At 38.2% G+C, this 22,964-nt stretch overlaps 1 protein-coding gene across 1 annotated transcript; it reads left to right on the top strand.

The window, feature by feature from the left end:
* Nucleotides 1-2,313: 2,313 nt before the first annotated feature.
* BTG4 (BTG anti-proliferation factor 4) lies at nucleotides 2,314-19,187 on the top strand. The gene is made up of 4 exons (XM_030836608.2): nucleotides 2,314-2,486; nucleotides 2,946-3,083; nucleotides 17,410-17,608; nucleotides 19,005-19,187. The coding sequence occupies exons 1-4, from the start codon at nucleotides 2,314-2,316 to the stop codon at nucleotides 19,185-19,187; spliced, it is 693 nt and encodes a 230-aa protein (XP_030692468.2).
* The last annotated feature ends 3,777 nt before the right edge of the window (nucleotides 19,188-22,964 follow it).

The following is a 22,964-nucleotide window of genomic DNA, read 5'->3' as shown; positions in this document are numbered from 1 at the left end:
CAGTTTTCCACAGTGGCTGCACCAACTTACATTCCCACCAACAGTGTACAAGGATCCCCTTTTCTCTACATCCTCACTAACATTTGTTACCTGTGTTCTTTTTTTTTTTTTTTTTTTTGTGGTACGCGGGCCTCCCACCGTTGCGGCCCCTCCCATTGCGGAGCACAGGCTCCGGACGCGCAGGCCCAGCGGCCACGGCTCACGGGCCCAGCCGCTCCGTGGCATGCGGGATCCTCCCGGACTGGGGCATGAACCGGTATCCCCTGCATCGGCAGGCGGACTCCCAACCACTGCGCCACCAGGGAAGCCCTGTGTTCTTTTTGATGATAGCCATTCTAACAGGTGTGAGGTGATATCTCATTGCGGTTTTGGTTTGCATTTCCCTGATGATTAGTGATGCTGAGTATCTTTTCATGTGCCTGCTGGCCATCTGCATTCCCTCTTTGGAAAAATGTCTATTCAGGTCTTCTCAAAGCCCATATTCTTAAGCATTATGTTGTGCAGGAAGGAAAGATGTGACAAAAACAATAACATTAGCGGAAAAGACTGAGTGCTAGTTCAGCGTGAAGCAGAGGTATGATGTCACTACCACCAAGGCGAATGCCACCTGAGGCTGTGTTCTAGAAATAAGTTTTCAGAGCAAGGGAGGTTAACAGTCCCATTCTATTCTGTCATGGCAGAGCACACATTGGGAACATTGGGCTTCTGGGCTTTACACTTTGAAAGAGGATTACTGATGCACCTGAAACTCATCCAGATGTGAATGCTGAGCATGGAGAAATATCTGAGTAACATGTTTATGGAAGAACTGTGGAAAAGCTAAGAATAGTTAGCCACTGCCCCCAAAGAGGAGTCTCAAGGGATGCTGAATAGCTAGTATTTGAAGCGTCTTCATGTGGTGGAGGATTAGATACAATCTGTATGGTTCCAGAGGAAAAAAAATAAGCTGCAAATATAGGGAATCAAAGAGTTGGATGTAGTTTCTCAAGGAGAGGAAGGACCTCCTGGCATTTGGAACTTTTTAGAAAAGAAATGGGCTTCCTTGTAAGAGAATGAATTCTTTTTCAGTGACAGAGAACCTGAATGACCACTTATGATGGGTGTTAAAGACATATGCCAGGTGTTTTGGTTCTTAAATTTAGTGAGTATAAGAATCACCAGAGGGAACTTGTTAAATACTGACTCCCAGGTATGCCTTCAGAAGTATTGATTCAGTGGATCTGGGATAAGGTCCTGGAATCTGCATTTTTAACAAGCAGCTCAATGGGTCCAAATCAGGTGATCAGCGACCTACGCTTTGAGAGCTAGTGAGACTAGATAAACTTTGAGGTCTCGTCTACTTATTTTACAAATAAGCATTTTAGTGAAAAATGTGTGTAGTCAATATAATGACTATTAAAAGAGAGTTGTCTTTAGTTTCAGAATAGATCCAAGACAAACTTCTTTAATATGTTGATGGTTATGAGAGACAAAAATATTGGAATGTAGGCTCTTAGGATATGGAAGGAGAAGGCTTGATTCTTAATCAATGTCATAAAAGATAAGACTTTAAGAGCAAAATAGAAGATAGAAATCCAGTTTGAAGATCTTTAAACACTGTAAGTAAGGAACCCACTCTGCATATGCCAAGGAGCAATCTGATGGGGACCTGGAAAAAGCTGTCAATTATCCTAAAGGACAGCACCTGTGTAAGGTTAACACCTAACAGGTTTGGGGGCCCAGGTTTATATAAACTGCAGCCTAAAACTGACAAAACAAGTGTGGTGAGAGTGTCTTCTAACTCTGGCCCACTTTCTGTTGGGCTAAAGAGCTTTTGCTGGCAAGTTTAATATATATTTGATTAATCTTAACTTTTACTTAAAGCGTGCAACCTGAGAGCCGCATTTTAGGAACTACTGTATCCTGAAATGTTTTTGCTCTCTGTAAATAGGTTTTCAACACTGGTACTTGGAGTAATTTACTGTCCCATGTCCAGACTTTTAAAAGCATTTAATTTGCATAGTGATTCATTTGTTTAAGTGTATTACAGTATTTAAAAGATGTTTTTTTCTTTGAAAATCATTCAAATGATTTGAAAATCATTAAAGGTTAGTTGAGGAATTGGTGTTCCTGGCTGTTTTGTTGATTGATAGTATTGATGTGCTTTTTTTTAGTTCATTAAAGACTAACAAGTGACCTCTGTTTTAAATTTAAGGTATATAAAGTTTCCAAATGGCAGTTACATGTTGATAATAAGTTAGACCCTTGTTTCTGTTTAATTTCTCTTGCCTCCTTTTAATGGCTGCAGACCTACTTGTCGACTCTTCTTGAATCATGAGAGATGAAATAGCAACAACAGTCTTCTTTGTCACAAGATTAGCAAAAAAACATGATAAATTGAGTAAACAACAGATAGAAGACTTTGCAGAAAAGTTGATGACGATCTTGTTTAAAACATACAGAAGTCACTGGCACTCTGATCACCCTTCTAAAGGTCAAGGCTTCAGGTGAGAGTTGATATGCATGGCAAAGGGAAGTAAGAAGTTAGCAGTAAACACCTGCAATGATTTTGTTGGCAGCCTTTAAGTAATGAAAATTTTATGGGCTCAAATTTATTTGTTTGAACTTGGACTTGAAAAAAGGAGGTGTGGTAGGTAATAGTACAAGTCAAAAACTATAGAGCAAACCTCTTTATGTGAGGTGGATTAAACAATTTCTAACTTGTGTTTACCCTGAAGGTTATACAGTGAACCTTTGGTGTGACTTAGTAATGGAATCCATGTTCTGAGTTGCTGTGTAAAAAGTCGGTATTTTACTCTTGCTGTAAAACTGGAGGGTGGCCAAGGAGTTGAGGAAAGATGGGAGTGAGGTGGGAGCTGTGTGTATTGGGTTTCTTGCCTACAACATTATTCTCCAGCTAAAGTACCTGTCACCACGTCTTTGATTCCCTTTCCTTGTTTTTAAAGGTGTATCAGGATAAACAATAATCAGAGTAAAGATCCTATTCTAGAAAGGGCTTGTGCTGAAAGTAACGTGGATTTTTCTCACCTGGGACTTCCGAAGGAGATGACCATATGGGTAGATCCCTTTGAAGTGTGCTGTAGGTGAGTAATCTCATTGGAGTTAGTTTGTGTGCTCTGTGACCCTTGGAAATCTTAGGGTATTTAGTCAGCTCTATGCACCTTTGTGAAAGGTGATGCTCCAAAGCCCTGGATTAGCAGGGAGGGCACAGGGTGGCTAAGACTAGAGGCAAACTATATCAGACAACACAGACTTCCCAATTAGGGTGGATGGAGTGGGAAGCACAAAGATTTTTGCATAGTATTTGAAATTTGACTTTAATCACTGCATCATATTGCCAACTGTAGATTATAATGTCCAAGTATTATAGGCAGTATCAAGGGGGAAGAGGAGTTATTTACCAACAGCAATTCAGTCCGTCAGTTGAATCGAAAGAAAGTAGTCTGACTTTATCTTAGTTAATTCCTAGAAAGCTTTTATAGAATCCTTGACCCCTGCCAATTACGGCAGTATTAGTAGCTGAAGGTCATAATGTCTCTCAATGTGCTTTGCTGTCAAGCCATTTCAATTTGTTTTTTTTTTAAATTGCAGTATAGTTGATTTACAAAATTATATTAGTTTCAGGTATACAACATAGTAATTCAAAGTTTTTACAGATTATACCCCATTTAAATTTATTATAAAACATTAGCTATATTCCCTGTGCTGTACTATATCCTTGTAGCTTATTTATTTTATACATAGTAGTTTGTACCTACCCCTATCTTTCCCCTCCCCACTTCCCTTTGCCCTGCTGGTAACCACTAGTTTGTTTTCTATGTCTGCTGAGTCTGTTTCTGTTTTGTTATATACATATGTTTTATTTTTTAGATCCCACATATAAATGATATAGTACAGTATTTGATTTTCTCTGTCTGACTTACTTCACTAAGCATAATACTCTCTAGGTCCATCCATGTTGCTGCAAATGGCAGAATTTCATTCTTTTTTATGGCTGAGTAGTACTCAGTTGTATATATACATGCCACATCTTCTTTATCCATTCATCTGTTGATGGACACTTGGGTTGCTTCTGTCTTAGCTATTGTAAATAGTGCTGCCCTGAACATTGGGGTGCATGCATCTTTTCAAATTTCCTGGATATGTACCCAGGAGTGTTTTCTTTTTTTTCTGGATATATACCTAGGATATATATTGCTGGATCATATGGTAATCCTACTTTTAATTTGAGGAAGCTCCATACTGTTTTCCATAGTGGCTGCACCAATTTACATTCCCACTGATAGTGTACAAGGGTTTCATTTTCTCCATGTTCTCGCCAACATTTGGTATTTGTAGACATTTTGATGATAGCCATACTGACAGGTGTGAGGTGATGTCTCATTGTTTTGATTTGCATTTCTCTAATAATGTAAGATGTTGAGCATCTCGTTATGTGCCTGTTAGCCATTTGTATGTCCATTTCTTTGGAAAAATGTCTATTCAGGTCTTCTGAACATTTTTTTTGAATTTTATTTTATTTATTTTTTTATACAGCAAGTTCTTATTAGTTATCCATTTTATACTTATTAGTGTATATATGTCAATCCCAATCTCCCAATTCATCACACCCACCCCCCACCACTGTACCCCCTTGGTGTCCATATGTTTGTTCTCTACATCTGTGTCTCAGTTTCTGCCCTGCAAACTGGTTCATCTGTACCATTTTTCTAGGTTCCACATATATGCGTTAATATACGATATTTGTTTTTCTCTTTCTGACTTACTTCACTCTGTATGACAGACTGTATGACAGTCTCTAGATCCATCCACGTCTCTGCAAATGACTCAATTTCATTCCTTTTTATGGCTGAGTAATATTCCATTGTATATATGTACCACATCTTCTTTATCCATTCATGTGTTGATGGGCATTTAGGTTGCTTCCATGTCCTGGCTGTTGTAAATAGTGCTGCAACGAACATTGGAGTACATGTGTCTTTTTGAATTATGGTTTTCTCTGGGTATATGTCCAGCAGTGGTATTTTTGGGTCATATGGTAATTCTATTTTTAGTTTTTTAAGGAACCTCCATATTGTTCTCCATAGTGGCTGTATCAATTTACATTCCCACGCACAGTGCAACAGGGTTCCCTTTTCTCCACATCCTCTCCAGCATTTATTGTTTGTAGATTTTTTGATGATGGCCATTCTGACAGGTGTGAGGTGACACCTCATTGTAGTTTTGATTTGCATTTTTCTAATAATTAGTGATGTTGAGCAGCTTTTCATGTTCTTCTTGGCCATCTGTATGTCTTCTTTGGAGAAACGTCTATTTAGGTCTTCTGCCCATTTTTAGATTGGGTTGTTTGTTCTTTTAATATTGAACTGCATGAGCTGTTTATATATGTTGGAGATTAATCCTTTGTCTGTTGATTCGTTTGCAAATATTTTCTCCCATTCTGAGGGTTGTCTTTTTGTCTTGTTTGTAGTTTCCTTTGCTGTGCAAAAGCTTTGAAGTTTCATTAGGTCCCATCTGTTTATTTTTGTTTTTATTTCCATTACTCTAGGAGGTGGATCAAAAAAGATTTGGCTGTGATTTATGTCAAAGAGTGTTCTTATGTTTTCCTCTAGGAGTTTTATAGTATCCCATCTTACATTTAGGTCTCTAAACCAATTTGAGTTTATTTTTGTATATGGTGTTAGGGACTGTTCTAATTTCACTCTTTTACATGTAGCTGTCCAGTTTTCCCAGCACCACTTATTGAAGAGACTGTCTTTTCTGCATAGTATATCCTTGCCTCCTTTGTCATAGGTTAGTTGACCATAAGTGCGTGGGTTTATCTCTGGGCTTTCTATCTTGTTCCATTGATCTATATTTCTGTTTTTGGCCAGTACCATATTGTCTTGATTACTGTAGCTTCATAGTATCGTCTGAAGTCAGGGAGTCTGATTCCTCCAGCTCCATTTTTTTCCTTCAAGACTGCTTTGGTTATTAGGGGTCTTTTGTGTCTCCATACAAATTGTAAGGTTTTTTGTTCTACTTCTATAAAAAATGCCATTGGTGGGCTTCCCTGGTGGCGCAGTGGTTGAGAGTCCGCCTGCCGATGCAGGGGACACGGGTTCGTGCCCCGGTCCGGGAAGATCCCACATGCCGCGGAGCAGCTGGGCCTGTGAGCCATGGCCACTGAGCCTGCACGTCCGGAGCCTGTGCTCCGCAACGGGAGAGGCCACAACAGTGAGAGGCCCGTGTACCACAAAAATAAATAAATAAATAAATAAATAAATGCCATTGGTAATTTGATAGGGATTGCATTGAATCTGTAGATTGCTTTGGGTAGTATAGTCATTTTCACAATATTGAGTCTTCCAATCCAAGAACATGGTATATCTCTCCATCTGTTGGTATCATCTTTAATTTCTTTCATCAGTGTCATAGTTTTCTGCATACAGGTCCTTTATCTCCCTAGGTAGGTTTATTCCTAGGTATTTTATTCTTTTTGTTGCAATAGTAAATGGGAATGTTTCCTTAATTTCTCTTTCAGATTTTTCATCATTAGTGTATAGGAATGCAAGAGATTTCTGTGCATTAATTTTGTATCCTTCAACTTCACCAAATTCATTGATTAGCTCTAATAGTTTTCTGGTGGCATCTTTAGGATTCTCTATGTATAGTATCATGTCATCTGCAAACAGTGACAGTTTTATTTCTTTTGCAATTTGTATTCTCTGATTGCCGTGGTTAGGACTTTATGTTGAATAATAGTGGTGAGAGTGGACCTCCTTGTCTTGTTCCTGATTTTAGAGGAAATGCTTTCAGTTTTCCACCATTGAGAATGATGTTTGCTGTGGGTTTGTCATATATGGCTTTTATTATGTTGAGGTAGGTTCCTTCTGCCCACTTTCTGGAGAGATTTTATGATAAATGTGTGTTGAATTTTGTCAAAAGCTTTTTCTGCATCTATTGAGATGATCATATGGTTTTTCTTCTTCAGTTTGTTAATATGGTGTATCACATTGCTTGATTTGCGTATATTGAAGAATCCTTGCATCCCTGGGATAAATCCCACTTGATCGTGGTGTATGATCCTTTAAATGTTTTGTTGGATTCTGTTTGCTAGTATTTTGTTGAGGATTTTTGCATCTATATTCATCAGTGGTATTGGTCTGTAATTTTCTTTTTTTGTAGTACCTTTGTCTGGTTTTGGTATCAGGGTGATGGTGGCCTCACAGAATGAGTTTGAGAGTGTTCCTTCCTCTGCAATTTTTGGAAGAGTTTGAGAAGGATGGGTGTTAGCTCCTCTCTAATTGTTTGATAGATTCACCTGTAAAGCCATCTGGTCGTGTACCTTTGTTTGTTGGGAGATTTTTAATCACAGTTTCAATTTCATTACTTGTGACTGGTCTGTTAATATTTTCTGTTTCTTCCTCGCTCAGTCTTGGAAGGTTATACATTTCTAAGAATTTGTCCATTTCTTCCAGGTTGTCCATTTTATTGGCATAGAGTTGCTTGTAGTAGTCTCTTAGGATGCTTTGTATTTCTACGGTGTCTGTTGTAACTTATTTTCCATTTCTAATTTTATTGATTTGAGTCCTCTCCCTCTTTTTCTTGATGAGTCTGGCTAATGGTTTATCAATCTTGTTTATCTTCTCAAAGAACCAGCTTTTAATATTATTGACCTTTGCTATTGCTTTCCTTGTCTCTTTTTCATTTTTTTCTGCTCTGATATTTATGATTTCTTTCCTTCTACTAACATTAGGTTTTTGCTTTGTTTTTTTTTTTTTTTTTTGCGGTATGCGGGCCTGCCTCTCACTGTTGTGGCCTCTCCTGTTGCAGAGCACAGGCTCCGGACGTGCAGGCTCAGTGGCCATGGCTCACGGGTCCAGCCGCTTCACGGCATGTGGGATCTTCCCAGACCGGGGCACAAACCCGTGTCCCCTGCATCAGCAGGCGGACCCTCAACCACTGCGCCACCAGGGAAGCCCGTAACATTAGGTTTTTTGTTCTACTTTCTCTAGTTCCTTTAGGTGTAATGTTAGATTGTGTATTTGCAATGTTTGTTGTTTCTTGAGGTAGAATTGTATTGCTATAAACTTCCCTCTTAGAATTCCTTTTGCTGCATCCCATAGGTTTTGGATCATCATGTTTTCACTCTCATTTGTTTCTAGGTATTTTTTAATTTCCTCTTTGATTTCTTCAGTAACCTCTTGGCTATTTAGTAACATAGTGTTTAGCCTCCATGTGTCAGTGTGTTTTATTTTTTGTTCCCTGTAATTGATTTCTAATCTCATAGTGTTGTGATCAGAAAAGATGCTTGATATGATTTCAATTTTCTTAAATTTACTGAGGCTTGATTTGTGACCCAAGATGTGATCTATCCTGGAGAATGTTCTGTGCGCACTTGATAAGAAAGTGTAATCTGCAGTTTTTGGATGGAATGTCCTATAAATATCAATTAAATCTATCTGGTCTATTGTGTCATTTAAAGGTTGTGTTTCCTTATTAATTTTCTCTTTGGATGATCTGTCCATTGGTGTATGTGAGTTGTTAAAGTCTCCCACTGTTATTGTGTTACTGTTGATTTCCTCTTTTAGAGCTGATAGCAGTTGCCTTATGTATTGAGGTGCTCCTATGTTGGGTGCATATATATTTATAATTGTTATATCTTCTTCTTGGGTTGATCCCTTGATCATTATGTAGTGTCCTTCCTTGTCTCTTGTAACAGTCTTTATTTTAAAGTCTATTTTATCTGATATGAGTATTGCTACTCCAGCTTTCTTTTGATTTCCATTTGCATGGAATATCTTTTTCCATTCCCTCACTTTCAGTCTGTATGTGTCCCTAGGTCTGAGGTGGGTCTCTTGTAGACAGCATATATATGGGTCTTGCTTTTTGTATCCTTTCAGCAAGGCTGTGTCTTTTGGTTGGAGCATTTAATCCATTCGCGTTTAAGGTAATTATCGATATGTATGTTCTTATAACCATTTTCTTAATTGTTTTGGGTTTGTTTTTGTAGGTCCTTTTCTTGTCTTTTTTTTCCCACTTAGAGAAGTTCCTTTAGCATTTGTTGTAGAGCTGGTTTGGTGGTGCTGAATTCTCTTAGCTTTTGCTTGTCTGTAAAGCTTTTGATTTCTCCATTGAATCTGAATGAGATCCTTGCTGGGTAGAGTAATCTTGGTTGTAGGTTCTTCCCTTTCATCACTTTAAATATGTCATGCCACTCCCTTCTGGCTTGTAGAGTTTCTGCTGAGAAATCAGCTGTTAACCTTATGGGAGTTTCCTTGTATGGTATTTGTTGTTTTTCCCTTGCTGCTTTCAATAATTTTTCTTTGTCTTTAATTTTTGCCAATTTGATTACTATGTGCCTCAGCATGTTTCTCCTTGGGTTTATCCTGTATGGCACTCTCTGCGCTTCCTGGACTTGGGTGACTATTTCCCTTCCCATGTTCGGGAAGTTTTCGACTATAATCTCTTCAAATATTTTATAGGGTTCTTTCTCTCTCTCTTCTTCTGGGATCCCTATAATGCCAATGTTTTTGCATTTAATGTTGTCCCAGAGGTCTCTTAGGCTGTCTTCATTTCTTTTCATTCTTTTTTCTTTATTTTGTTCCACAGCAGTGAATTTCACCATTCTGTCTTCCAGGTCACTTATCCGTTCTTCTGCCTCAGTTATTCTGCTATTGATTCTTTCTAGTGTATTTTTCTTTTCAGTTATTGTATTGGTCCTCTCTGTTTGTGTGTTCTTTAATTCTTCTAGGTCTTTGTTAAACGTTTCTTGCGTCTTCTCGATCTTTGCCTCCATTCTTTTTCTGAGGTCCTGGATCATCTTCACTATCAGTATTCTGAATTCTTTTTCTGGAATGTTGCCTATCTCCACTTCATTTAGTTATTTTTGTGGGGTTTTGTCTTGTTCCTTTATCTGGTACATAACCATCTGCCTTTTCATCTTGTCTTTCTGTGATTGTGGTTTTTGTTCCACAGGCTGCAGGATTGTAGTTCTTCTTGCTTCTGCTGTCTGCCCTCTGGTGGATGAGGCTATCTAAGAGGCTTGTGCAAGTTTCCTGATGGGAGGGGCTCGTGGTGGGTAGAGCTGGGTGTTTCTCTGGTGGGCAGAGCTCAGTAAAACTTTAATCTGCATGTCTGCTGATGGGTGGGGCTGGGTTCCCTTCCTGTTGAGTGTTTGGCCTGAGATGCCCCAGCACTGGAGCCTACCTGGGCTCTTTGGTGAGGCTAATGACAGACTCTGGAGGGCTCGCACCAAGGAGTACTTCCTAGAACTTCTGCTGCCAGTGTCCTTGTCCTCATGGTGAAACATAGACACCCTCTGCCTCTGCAGGAGACCCTCCAACACTAGCAGGTAGGTCTTGTTCAGTCTCCTATGGGGTCACTGCTCCTTCTCCTGGGTCCCGATGCGCACACTACTTTCTGTGTGCCCTCCAAGGGTGGAGTCTCTGTTTCCCCCAGTCCTGTCGAAGTCCTGCAATCAAATCCCTCTAGCCTTCAAAATCTGATTCTCTAGGAATTCCTCCTCCCGTTGCCAGATGCCCAGGTTGGGAAACCTGACGTGGGGCTCACAACCTTCACTCCAGTGGGTGGACTTCTGTAGTATAAGTGTTCTTCAGTTTGTGAGTCACCCACCCAGCAGTTATGGGATTTAATTTTATTGTGATTGCACCCCTCCTACCATGTCACTGTGGCTTCTCCTTTGTCTTTGAATGGGGAGTATCTTTTTTGGTGAGTTCCAGTGTCTTCCTGTCGATGATTGTTCAGCACTTAGTTGTGATTCCGGTGCTCTCACAAAAGGGAGTGAGAGCATGTCCTTCTACTCTGTCATCTTGAACCAATCCTATCTGTCCATTTTTTGACTGGGTTGTTTGCTTGTTGTTGTTTTTTTCATATTGAGTTGTATATTGTGGATATTAATTCCTTGTCAGTTATGTTATTTGGAAATATTTTCTTCCATTCAGTAGGTTATCTTTTTGCTTTCTTGATGGTTTCCTTTGCTGTGCAAAAGCTTTTAAGTTTAATTGGGTCCTATTTGTTTATTTTTGTTTTCTTTGCCTTAGGAGACACATCCAAAAAAAAATATTACTACAATTTATATTAGGTTTCTGCCTATGTTTTCATGTAGGGGTTTACGTGGTTTGCAGTCTTACATATAGGTCTTTAATCCATTTTGAGTTTATTGTTTATATGTGTGAAAAACTGTTATAATTTCATTGTCTACTTGTAGCTGCCCTGTTGTCCCAGCACCACTTATTGAAGAGACTGTCTTTTCCCCATTGTATATTCTTGCCTCTCTGTCATAGATTAATTAACCATAGGTGCATGGGTTTATTTCTGGGCTCTCTGTTCTCTTCCACTGATCTATATGTCTATTTTTGTACCAGTATCATACTGTTTTGATTACCAGAGTTTTGTAATATAGGCTGAAGTGCAGGAGCTTGATACCTCCAGCTCTGTTCTTTCTCAAGATTGCTTTGGCTATTTGGGGTCTTTTGTGTTTTCATACAAATCTTAGAATTATTTGCTATAGTTCTGTGAAAAATGCCATTAGTATTTTGATAGGGATGGCATTGAATCTGTAGATCGCCTTGGGTATTATGGTTATTTTAACAATATTAATTCTTCCAATCCATGAACATGGTATGTCTTTCCATCTGTTTTTGTCTTCAGTTTCTTTCATCAGAGTTTTATAAATTTCTGAGTACAGATCTTTTTACCTTCTTAGTTAGATTTATTCTTAGGTATTTTATTCTTTTTGATGTGATGGTAAATGAGATTGTTTTCTTAATTTCTTTCTGATAGTTCATTGTTAGTGTGTAGAAATGTAACAGATTTCTGCAACAAATTTCTGTATACTAGTTTTGTATTCTGCAATTTTACCAAATTGTTTTCTGGTGGTATCTTTAGGATTTTCTATGTATACTATCATGTCATCTGCAAACAGTGACAGTTTTACTTCTTCCTTTCCAATTTGGATTCCTGTTCTTTTTCTTGTCAGATTGCTGTGTCTAGAGTTTTGAATACTATGTTGAATAAAAGAGGTGCGAGTTGGGATCTTTGTCTTGTTCTGATCCTAGAGAAAATGCTGTCAACTTTTTATGATGAGTATGATGTTAGCTGTGGACTTACCATATATGGCCTTTGTTATGTTGAGAGATGTTCCCTCTATACCCACTTTGTGGAGAGTTTTTATTATAAATGAATGTTGAATAGTGTTGAAAGGTTTTTGTACATCTATTGAGATGATAATAGGATCTTTTATTCAACTTGTTAATGTGATGTATTGCATTGATTTGTGGTTATTGAACCATCCTTGCATTCCTGGGATAAATCCCACTTGACATGGTGTATGATCCTTTTAATGTATTGTTGGATTTGATTTGCTAATATTTTGTTGAGGATTTTTGCATCTATGTTCATCAGTGATACTGACCTGTAATTTTTTTCTGTGATATCTTTGTCTGGTTTTGGTATCAGGGTGATGTGGCCTCATAGAATGAGTTTGGAAGTGTTCCTTCCTCTGCAATTTTTTGGAAGAGTTTGAGAAGGATAGGTGTTCACTCTTCTCTAAATGTTTGCTAGAACTCACCTGTAAAGCTGTCTGGTTCTGGAATTTTGTTTGTTGGGAGTTTCTTTTTTTTTTTTTTTCCATTATTAATTCAATTTCATTACTGGTAATTGGTCTGTTCATGTTTTCTATTTCAGCCTGGTTCAGTCTTGGGAGATTGTACAGTTCTAGGAATTTGTCCATTTCTTCTAGGTTGTCCATTTTATTTGCATATGGTTATTCATAGTAATCTCTTGTGATCTTTTTATTGTTTGTAACTTCTTTTTTATTTCTGATTTTATTGATTTGGGCCTTCTCTTTTTCTCTTGATGAATTTGGCTAAAGGTTTATCAATTTTGTTTATCTTTTCAAAGAACCACCTCTTAGTTTCATTGATCTATTTTTTTGTTTGTTTTTTGTCTCTATTTCATTTCTGCTCTGATATTTATAATTTCTTTCCTTCTAACAACTTTGGACTTTATTTGTCTTCTTCTAGTTTCTTTTGATGTAAGGTTAGGCTGTTTGAGACTTTTGTTTCCCAAGGTAGGCTTGTATCACTATAAACTGCCCTCTTAGAACTACTTTGCTACATCCCATAGATTTTTGGATCATTGTGTTTTTGTTTTCATTTGTCTCCAGGTATTTTTTGATTTCCTCTTTGATTTCTTCAACGATCCATTGGTTGTTTAGTTTATATTGTTTAGCCTTTACATGTTTGTGGGGTTTTTTTTTTCAGTTTTCTTATAGTGATTTCTAGTTTTGTAGCATTGTGTCAGAAAAGATGCTCAATATGATTTCAGTCTTCTTAAATGTACTGAGAGTTGATTTGTGGCCTAGCATATGATTTGTCCTGGAGAATGTTCCATGTACACTTGAAAAGAATGTGTATTCTGCTGCTTTTGGATGGAATGCCCTGTAGATATCTGTTAGGTCCATTTGGCCTACTGTGTCATTTAAGGCTAGTGTTTCCCTCTTGATTTTCTGTCTGGATGATCTGTCCATTGATATAAGTGGGGAGTTAAAGTCCCCTAGTATGATTGTGTTACTGTCAAGTTGTCCCTGTATCTCTGTTAATATTAACTTTACATATTTAGGTGCTCCTATGTTGGGTGCATATATATTTACAATTGTTATACCTTCTTCTTGGATTGATCCCTTGATCATTATGTAATGTCCTTCTTTGTCTCTTGTTACAGTTTTTGTTTTAAAGTCTACTTTGTCTTAGAGTCTACTTTGTCTGGTGTAAGTATTGCTACCCTGGCTTTCTTTTCATTTCTATTTACATGGTATACCTTTTCCTGTCCTCTCACTTTCAGTGTATGTGTGTCTTTAGATATGAAGTGAGTTTCTTGTAGACAGCATATATATGAATATTGTTTTTGTGTCTTCAGTCACTCTATATCTTTTGATTAGAACGTTTATTCCAGTTACGTTTAACGTAATTATTGATTGGTATGTACTTACAGCCAGTTTATTAATTGTTTTGGTGTTGTTTTTGTAGTTATTTTGTTCCTTTCTTCTTTTCTCTCTTCCCTCGTTATTTGATGACTATCTTTAGTGTTATGTTCAAATTTCTTTCTGTTTTTTGTGTATCTATTATGGATTTTAATTTTTGGTTACCATGAGGTTTATATATAACAATCTATATATGTGATTATTTAAATTGCTCATCTCTTAATTTCAAATGCATTTTAACAACCCTGCATTTTTACTCCTCTCCCCTCATGATTACTGTTTTTTCACATCATATTTTCCATCTAATTCTTTTGTGTATCCCTTAACTACTTATTGCAGATCTAGGCAATTTTACTACTTTTGTCTTTTAACCTTCCTATTAGCTTTGTATGTGGTTGATCTTACTGCCTTTATTGTATATTTTGCCTTTACCAATGAGCTTTTTCCTTTCGTAATTTTCATGTTTCTAGTTGTGGTTTTTCTTTTTTGCTTAGCGAAGCCCCTTTTAACATTTCTTGTAAAGCTGCTTTGGTGATGCTGGACTCTTTTAGCTTTTGCTCATCTGTAAAACTTTTGATCTCTCTTTCAAATCTGAGGGTAAGCCTTGCCAAGTAGAATATTCTTGGCCATAGGTTTTTCATTTCATCACTTTAAATATACTGCAACACACCCTTCTAACCTGCAGAGTTTCTGCTGAAAAGTCAGCTGATAGCTTTATGGGGAGTCCCCTTACATGCAACCTGTTGCTTTTTTCTTGCTTTTAATATCCTCTCTTTATCTTTAATTTTTGCCATTTTAATTACAATGTATCTTGGTGCGGTCCTCCTTGGGTTGATCCTGTTTGAGGCTCTCTGTGTTTCCTGGACCTGGATATCTGTTTCCTCTGCCAGGTAGAGAAGGTTTCAGCTATATGTCTTCAAATATATTCTCTGACCCTTTTTCTTTTCTCCTTCTAGGATCCCTATAATGCGAATGTTAGCATTCTTGGTGTTTTTCCAGAGATCTCTTAAAGTATTCTAATTTCTTTTTATTCTTTTTTTCTGTTTCAGCTTCAGTGATTTCTATTACTCTGTCTTCCAGCTCACTGATCTGTTCCTCTGTATCATCTAGTCTACTGTTGATTCCTTCTACTGTATTTTCACTTCAGTGAAATTCTCCAGTTCTGCTTTGTTCTTCTCTGTATCTTCTAACTCTTTGTTTAACTTCTCACTATTTCCCTACATTCTTCTCCCAAGTTCTTTGTTCTTCTTTATGATCATTACCTTCAACTCTTTATTGGGTAGATTACCTTTCTCCACTTAATTCTTCTTCTGGGGTTTTATCCCATTCCTTCATTTGGAACATGTTCCTCTGTTTCCTCATTTTGCCTAATTTGTTTTTATTTCTATGTATCTGGTTGGTTGATAACATTTCCTGGCTTTGGAGAAGTAGCCTTTTGTAGGAGACATCCTGTGCATCCCAGCAGTGTACTCCCCTCTGGTCACCAGAACTATATGCTCTAGGGGTGCCCCCTATGTGGGATGTGTGGGTCCTTATGTTGTGGTGGACTGACTACTGTGGGTGGTCTAGTAGGTGGGGCTGGTCCCCGATCTGGTTGGTTGCCGGGCCCTGCCATGTATGGAGGCTGCCAGCTGCTGGTTGTGAGGTTGGGTCATTAGGAGACTGGCTGTGGAACCATGGGGAAGGGGGTCCTGGGGCTAGTGCTGGCTCACTGATGGGCAGAGCTGGGTTCTGGCCTTGGTGGTTGTGGGGCTGAGGTTTCCAGTTCTAGTGTCAGCCTGCTGGTGGGTAGGGTCAGTTCCTGATACAACTGGTTGTGCATTCTGGAGTGTCTCAGAGTTGGTGCTGGCCCATTGGTGAATGGGGCTGGATCCCAAGGTGGCTGGCCGAGGAGTTCACGGTGTCCTGGAGCTGGTGTTGGCCTGCCAGTGGGTTGGGCGGTGGTTGAGAGGGTGCAGGGGCTAGTGTTGGCTCACTGGCTCACTAGAGCTGAGTCCTGAAATTTCTGGCTGCAGGGCCTGTGGGTCCTAGAGTTAGCTGGTATAGGCCGGCTGGGGGGGGGGGTGGGGCAGTTCCCTGACATAGCTGGCTACAGGGTCTGAGGTGTCCCAAAGCTTGTTTTTGCTTGCTGGTAGGTGGGGCTGGATCCCCGAATGGCTGGCTGAGGGACCCAAGGTGTCTCAGAGCTAGTGTTGGCCTGTTGGCAGATGGGGTCTGGGCTCAGGTGATCTTGGAGCTGATGTTAGCCTGCTGGTGGGTGGGCTGGGAAGCCAGGGCCCAGGGGTCTTGAGGATGTCCACTCGTGGGTGAGGTTCCTCCCTGGGCTGGCCCTGGCTCCTTGGTGGTGGTGGGGTCAGGGTCCAGGGTATCCTAGGGCCGATTCCTTCCCACTGGTAGGCAGAGCTGGGTCCTGGGATCTCTGCCTGCAGGGCCCTGTGGGTCCTGGGGCTAGTGCTGGTGCACTGGTGTGTGGGGCCAGGCCCTGGGCCCTCTGTTGGACAGTGCTGCATCCTGGGGCAGCTGTGGGCTCAGGGGGTCTTAAGGCCGTGTACCTGCTAGTAGGTGGAGCTGTTTTCCCACCTAGCTAGTTGCTTGGCCTGAGGCATCTCAGCACTGGTGCTGAAGGGCTGATGGGCGGGTCTGGGTCCTGGTGCTAATAAGCTAGAGGAAGGATTTCAAAATGGCGCTTGCCAGCACGAATGTCCACGTGGTAGAACAAGCTCCCCAAAATGGTTGCTGTCAGTGTCTGTGTCCCCAGGATGAGCTCAAGTTGCCCCCTGCCTCTCCAGGAAGCTCTCCAAGATCAGCTGGTGGGTCTGACCCAGGCTCCTTTCAAATTACTGCTTCTGCCCTGGGTCCTGGAGATTTTGTGTGGGCCCTTTACGAGTGGCATCTCTATTTCCCACAGCCCTCTGACTTTCCCAAAGTAAGCCCCACTGGCATTCAAAGCCAAGCATTCTGGGGGCTCCTCTTCCTGGTACAGTATCCCTGGTCTGGGAAGCTCCATGTGGGGCTCAGACCCATTGCTTCTTCGGGAGAACCTCTACAACTGTAATTAGCCCCCCACTTGTGTGTTGCCCACCCAGGGGTATGGGTCTGACCTATATCATGACTCTGCCCCTCTTACTGGTCTCATTGTGGTTCCTTCTCTATAACTTTAGTTGTAGAAATCTTTTCTGCTAGATTCCAGTCTCTCATCAATAGTTGCTCTCTAGATAGTTGTAATCTTGGTGTGCCCATGAGAGGAGGTAGGCCCAGGATCTTCCTACTCCACTATCTTGGCCAAGCTTTGAGAATTTGTTTTCTTTTTTTTTAAAGTAACTCTTCTTGTAAATTACTGAGTTGTTTCCAGAAAAGATTAGAGATAAAACCTGTGAGAATTTGAATCCCTAATGAATGCTTTATTTTCCTTTCCTACTTAGGTATGGTGAGAAAAATCATCCATTTACAATTGCTTCTTTCAAAGACAGATGGGAGGAATGGGAATTATCCCAACAAATCAGTGATGCTGTTAATAGAGCCACATTAGACTACTCCTCTGGCACTTCCTCTGATGAAGAAAGTTGTAACAAAGAACCTCAGATAATTCCTAAAGTCAGAAATCCAAAGAGTATTTATCAGGTAAATTGTTCTCCATTTCTTCTCTGTACATTTTTTTTTCTACTCTAATTCTAAAAAGAGTATGCTCACTGTAAAAGCAAAGAAACAAATAATTGGAAAATATGGAAAGATTATAAAGATTAAAATCACAATAATAATATTCTGGCAAAACCTTTTCTGTCTTTTTTTCTTCCTTCTCTCTCTTTATACCCTCTACTTGGCTGAGTGCACACTGATTTAGGGAGAATCTCTGACCCTTTGTATGTATGTAAATTTGTTTTCTTAATCACTTATGTATTGACACGTTAAAGCAATTTAAATATTTTACATTTTAAATCATTTGCTTCCCTTATAATTTATTTAGCTAATGTATTATTGGAAGACATCTAGGTTGTTTTCACATTGTTGTGATATTAAAAAAGCTAATTTTTACAGAGATGTCAGAATTCTAAGTTATTTCTAGAGATTTGATTCTCAGACATATAATTACTGGGTCATTGTGTATGAATATTTTATGAGTTCTTAACACAGGACAAAGTACCTTCTAGAAAGATGTCTTTGTTTGTAGTCTTACCAGCTCTATGTGAAAGTGTTTATCATTTTCCCTAAAATTGGGTATTCTCATTGAAAAATATCATTTTTATTAATTAAATTAAACATTAAAACAAAAACTCCATGTACCTAAGTGTTGTAGTTAATTACTGTCTTATGAATTTTTTCTCCTTCACCCATTTATCATTTGAGGTCCTAATGTGTTATTAAAGGCTTTTCAAAGGTTAGAAATATTTTAACCCCTTGTCATATTACTGGAAAACCTTTTTCCCCTAGCTTGTTTAGTTTTCTAAACTATATATGTAGTTTATATTTAGTTCTATATGTAAAGTTTAAAATTATGTAGTAAAATGTTTGCCCTTAATTCTATTTTTATGCTTAGAGAGATCTTCTTAATCTAAGGATCAGATCTGTAGTCAGCTATATTCTTTTAGAACAATGTCCTTTGAAAGTGTAGTCTGCAAAACATTTATATTGGTCATCTGAGATGTTTAAGATGGATGTTTCTAGACCTCAACCCCAGAGATTGTGATTAGATAGTTTTGGGTTGAGCGAGGCGGGGATCAGGTAGGAGAAAACACAGGAATATATACTAATTTGAGTAAATTTTTAAATTTTTTGTTTTTAAAATTCTTGGTTGGACTAAAGAATTTTGTTAAAAGATATGAAGTGACTTACTTCATACCCTAAAATGCAACTCAATTTTCCAAAGATAAGGATCTACTTTGATTTCTATTCATTTGTATTTCCTATGCTTTTGAAAAGTTGAACCTGTGAGTTATGGGTTTATATTTAATCCTTAGAAGTGGCTTATCAGTTTACAGAAAATCATCATGCTCCTTTTTTCTTCTTTTTTTCTCCCCAGGTTGAAAACTTGAAACAGCCCTTTCAATCTTGGTTCCATATCCCCCACAAAAGCAATATGGGGGATGGCCGAATGGGCCTCCTAGGAAATGCTTATCATGCATTGCATAAGATCCCTAAGGGTCACAGGCCTGCTGCTGGGCACCGGGTGGACAGGTACCACTGGGTCAACACACACCGATAGTGCAGCGGCTGGGCCCTCGCGGAGTAGAGCTCAGCAGAGCTACTTTATTTTCTCTGAAATGAAAACAAGTCTAAGCTCGAGAGGCCCAGGAAACAGAAAAAATAACCACATTAGGGACTAGGGTGCATGATGGTGAATCCTCTCATGCAGATCATGACTGTGTTCTTAGCTGTACTTTTAATTCTTTAATTTTAAATGAAGGTTTATATAACACAAATGAATGTACCCAATAAGGTAATAGAATGAAGATATTGACCTGTAATAAGATTCAATGCATTATGAAGAGTAACAGTTTAAATAAACGTGCTGTGTTTTTAATACCTTCTTAGTTGAGTTTGTTGCAAGAAAGTTTTAAAAGTTCTTGTTTTTCATTAGCCATTAAAAAAAAAAAGTAGACCTTCATTTAGGGAAGAGTGATCCTCATAGTATTCAGGTTCTACTTTATTACCTGCCATTACTGTTCTATTTTATAAGGTCAGTAAGAGCTTGTCTGAAAACTACTTTTTAAGACATCATTCCTTTAAAAAATTTGGCATATTTCTAAACCTCATAATAGCCTTAATTATGACACTTTGTGGATGATATATCTCACTATGAAGAACTCAAGTGAAGCAGAAAAAAGCATAGTACCAAGGAAATAAAAATCCTTCCCATCCAACCAGAAATTACCATTATTAACATTAAATGGTGACCATCTTTCCAGTGATCCTTTATATACATACAAATGTAAGAATTGACATATAGAAAATTTAATAAGAAAACCATACTATGGGAGCTACTTGATAGATATTTAGATTTAATTTTACTTGACCTCAGAAAAAAAGAAACCTAAAGTGAAACTGAAAGTTGTTGAAATAGTCATAAGATTTTCTACCACAGAGTATTTTATTTTTTGAAATATTTCTTTTATGGTTTAAAAAAAGGAACACCAGGAGGCCAGACAGTCTTTAAAACTTAAAAAAAAAATACAGTATTGCTTATTTCTTACTATGAAAGCTGCAGAAATTAACATTCTTCATTTTTTCTTTGCTCCTTATCTTCCATGTCACTTTACAAATTGAGGTATAATTGACATATAACATTAGTTTCAGGTGCACAACATGATCTGATATTTGTATAGCTTGTGAAATGATTACCACAATAAGTCTAGTTAACGTCTGTCAGCATAAATAGTTACTTTTTTTGGGGGGGGATGAGAACTGTTTTTACTCTCTTGGTAACTTTAAAATATGCAACGTTTTTAATGTCAAGGTTTAACATTTAAGTTCTCTCCTGAAATAATTACTCTTAATAGTTGATTTTTCTTAGTTCTATATTTCAACTTAATCAATGAATGCTCATCAATATTTTCTATATGTGAAATCTATTTTGATTCACCTTTCTTTTTTATAAATTTTATTTTATTCATTTTTTTTATACAGCAGGTTCTTATTAGTCTACAGTTTTATACACATCAGTGTATACATGTCAATCCCAATTGCCCAATTCAGCACACCACCATCCCCACCCTCCCGAGGCTTTCCCCCCTTGGCGTCCATATGTTTATTCTCTACATCTGTGTCTCAACTTCTACCCTGAAAACCGGTCCATCTGTACCATTTTTCTAGGTTCCACATACATGCATTAATATACGATATTTGTTTTTCTCTTTCTGACTTACTTCACTCTGTATGACAGTCTCTAGATCCATCCATGTCTCAACAAATGACCCAGTTTCGTTCCTTTTTATGGCTGGGTAATATTCCATTGTATATATGTATCACATCTTCTTTATCCATTCGTCTCTTGTTGGGCATTTAGGTTGCTTCCATGACCTGGCTATTGTAAATAGTGATGCAATGAACATTGGGGTGCATGTGTCTTTTTGAATTATGGTTTTCTCTGGGTATATGCCCAGTAGTGGGATTGCTGGATCATATGGTAATTCTATTTTTAGTTTTTTAAGGAACCTCCATATTGTCCTCCATAGTGGCTGTATCATTTACATTCCCACCAACAGTGCAACAGGGTTCCCTTTTCTCCACACCCTCTCCAACATTTGTTGTTTATAGATTTTCTGATGATGGCCATTCTAATTGGTGTGAGGTGATACCTCATTGTAGTTTTGATTGGCATTTCTCTAATAATTAGTGATGTTGAGCAGATTTTCATGTGCTTCTTGGCCATCTGTATGTCTTCTTTGGAGAAATGTCTATTTAGGTCTTCTGCCCATTTTTGGATTGGGTTGTTTGTTTCTTTAATACTGAGCTGCATGAGCTGTTTATATATGTTGGAGATTATTTCTTTGTCCATTGATTCATTTGAAAATATATTCTCCCATTCTGAGGGTTGTCTTTTTGTCTTGTTTGTAGTTTCCTTTGCTGTGCAAAAGCTTTGAAGTTTCATTAGGTCCCATTTGTTTATTTTTGTTTTTATTTCCATTACTCTAGGAGGTGGATCAAAAAAGATCTTGCTGTGATTTATGTCAAAGAGTGTTCTTATGTTTTCCTCTAGGAGTTTTATAGTATCCCATCTTACATTTAGGTCTCTAAACCAATTTGAGTTTATTTTTGTATATGGTGTTAGGGACTGTTCTAATTTCACTCTTTTACATGTAGCTGTCCAGTTTTCCCAGCACGATTTATTGAAGATACTGTCTTGTCTCCATTGTATACTGTTGCCTCCTGTGTCATAGATTAGTTGATCATAGGTGCGTGGGTTTATCTCTGGGCTTTCTATCTTGTTCCATTGATTTATATTTCTGTTTTTGGCCAGTACCATATTGTCTTGATTACTGTAGCTTTGTAGTATAGTCTGAAGTCAGGGAATGTGGTTCCTCCAGCTCCGTTTTTTCCCCTCAAGACTGCTTTGGCTATTCGGGTTGTTTGTATCTCCATACAAATTTTAAGATTATTTGTTCTAGTTCCGTAAAAAATGCCATTGGTAATTTGATAGGAATTGCATTGAATCTGTAGATTGCTTTGGGTAGTATAGTCATTTTCACATTATTGATTCTTCCAATCCAAGAACATGGTATATCTCTCCATCTGTTGGTATCATCTTTAATTTCTTTCATCAGTGTCATAGTTTTCTGCATACAGATCTTTTGTCTCTCTAGGTAGGTTTATTCCTAGGTATTTTATTCTTTGCGTTGCAATGGTAAATGGGAGTGTTTCCTTAATTTCTCTTTCAGATTTTTCATCATTTGTGTATAGGAATGCAAGAGATTTCTGTGCATTAATTTCATATCATTCAGCTTAACCAAATTCATTGATTAGCTCTAGTAGTTTTCTGGTGGCATCTTTAGGATTCTCTTTGTATAGTATCATGTCATCTGCAAACAGTGACAGTTCAACTTCTTTTCCAATTTGTATTTTTTTTATTTCTTTTTCTTCTCTGATTGCCGTCACTAGGATTTCTAAAACTATGTTGAATAATAACGGGGAGAGTGGACATCCTTGTCTTGTTCCTGATCTTAGAGGAGATGCTTTCAGTTTTTCACCATTGAGAATGATGTTTGCTGTGGGTTTGTTGTATATGGCCTTTATCATGTTGAGGTAGGTTCCCTCTATGCCCACTTTCTGGAGAGTTTTTATCATAAATGGGCATTGAATTGTGTCAAAAGCTGTTTCTGCATTTATTGAGATGATCATATGGTTTTTATCCTTAAATTTGTTAATATGGTGTATCACACTGATTGATTTGTGTATATTGAAGAATCCTTGCATCCCTGGGATAAATCCCACTTGATTGTGGTGTATGATCCTTTTAATTTGTTGCTGGATTATGTTTGCTAGT

The sequence above is a fragment of the Globicephala melas genome, chromosome 8 (genome assembly GCF_963455315.2).
Source record: "Globicephala melas chromosome 8, mGloMel1.2, whole genome shotgun sequence".
Taxonomy (NCBI): Eukaryota; Metazoa; Chordata; class Mammalia; order Artiodactyla; family Delphinidae; genus Globicephala; species Globicephala melas.
Note: the sequence above shows the minus strand (reverse complement) of the source record. Positions and strands in the feature narration are given on the sequence as shown.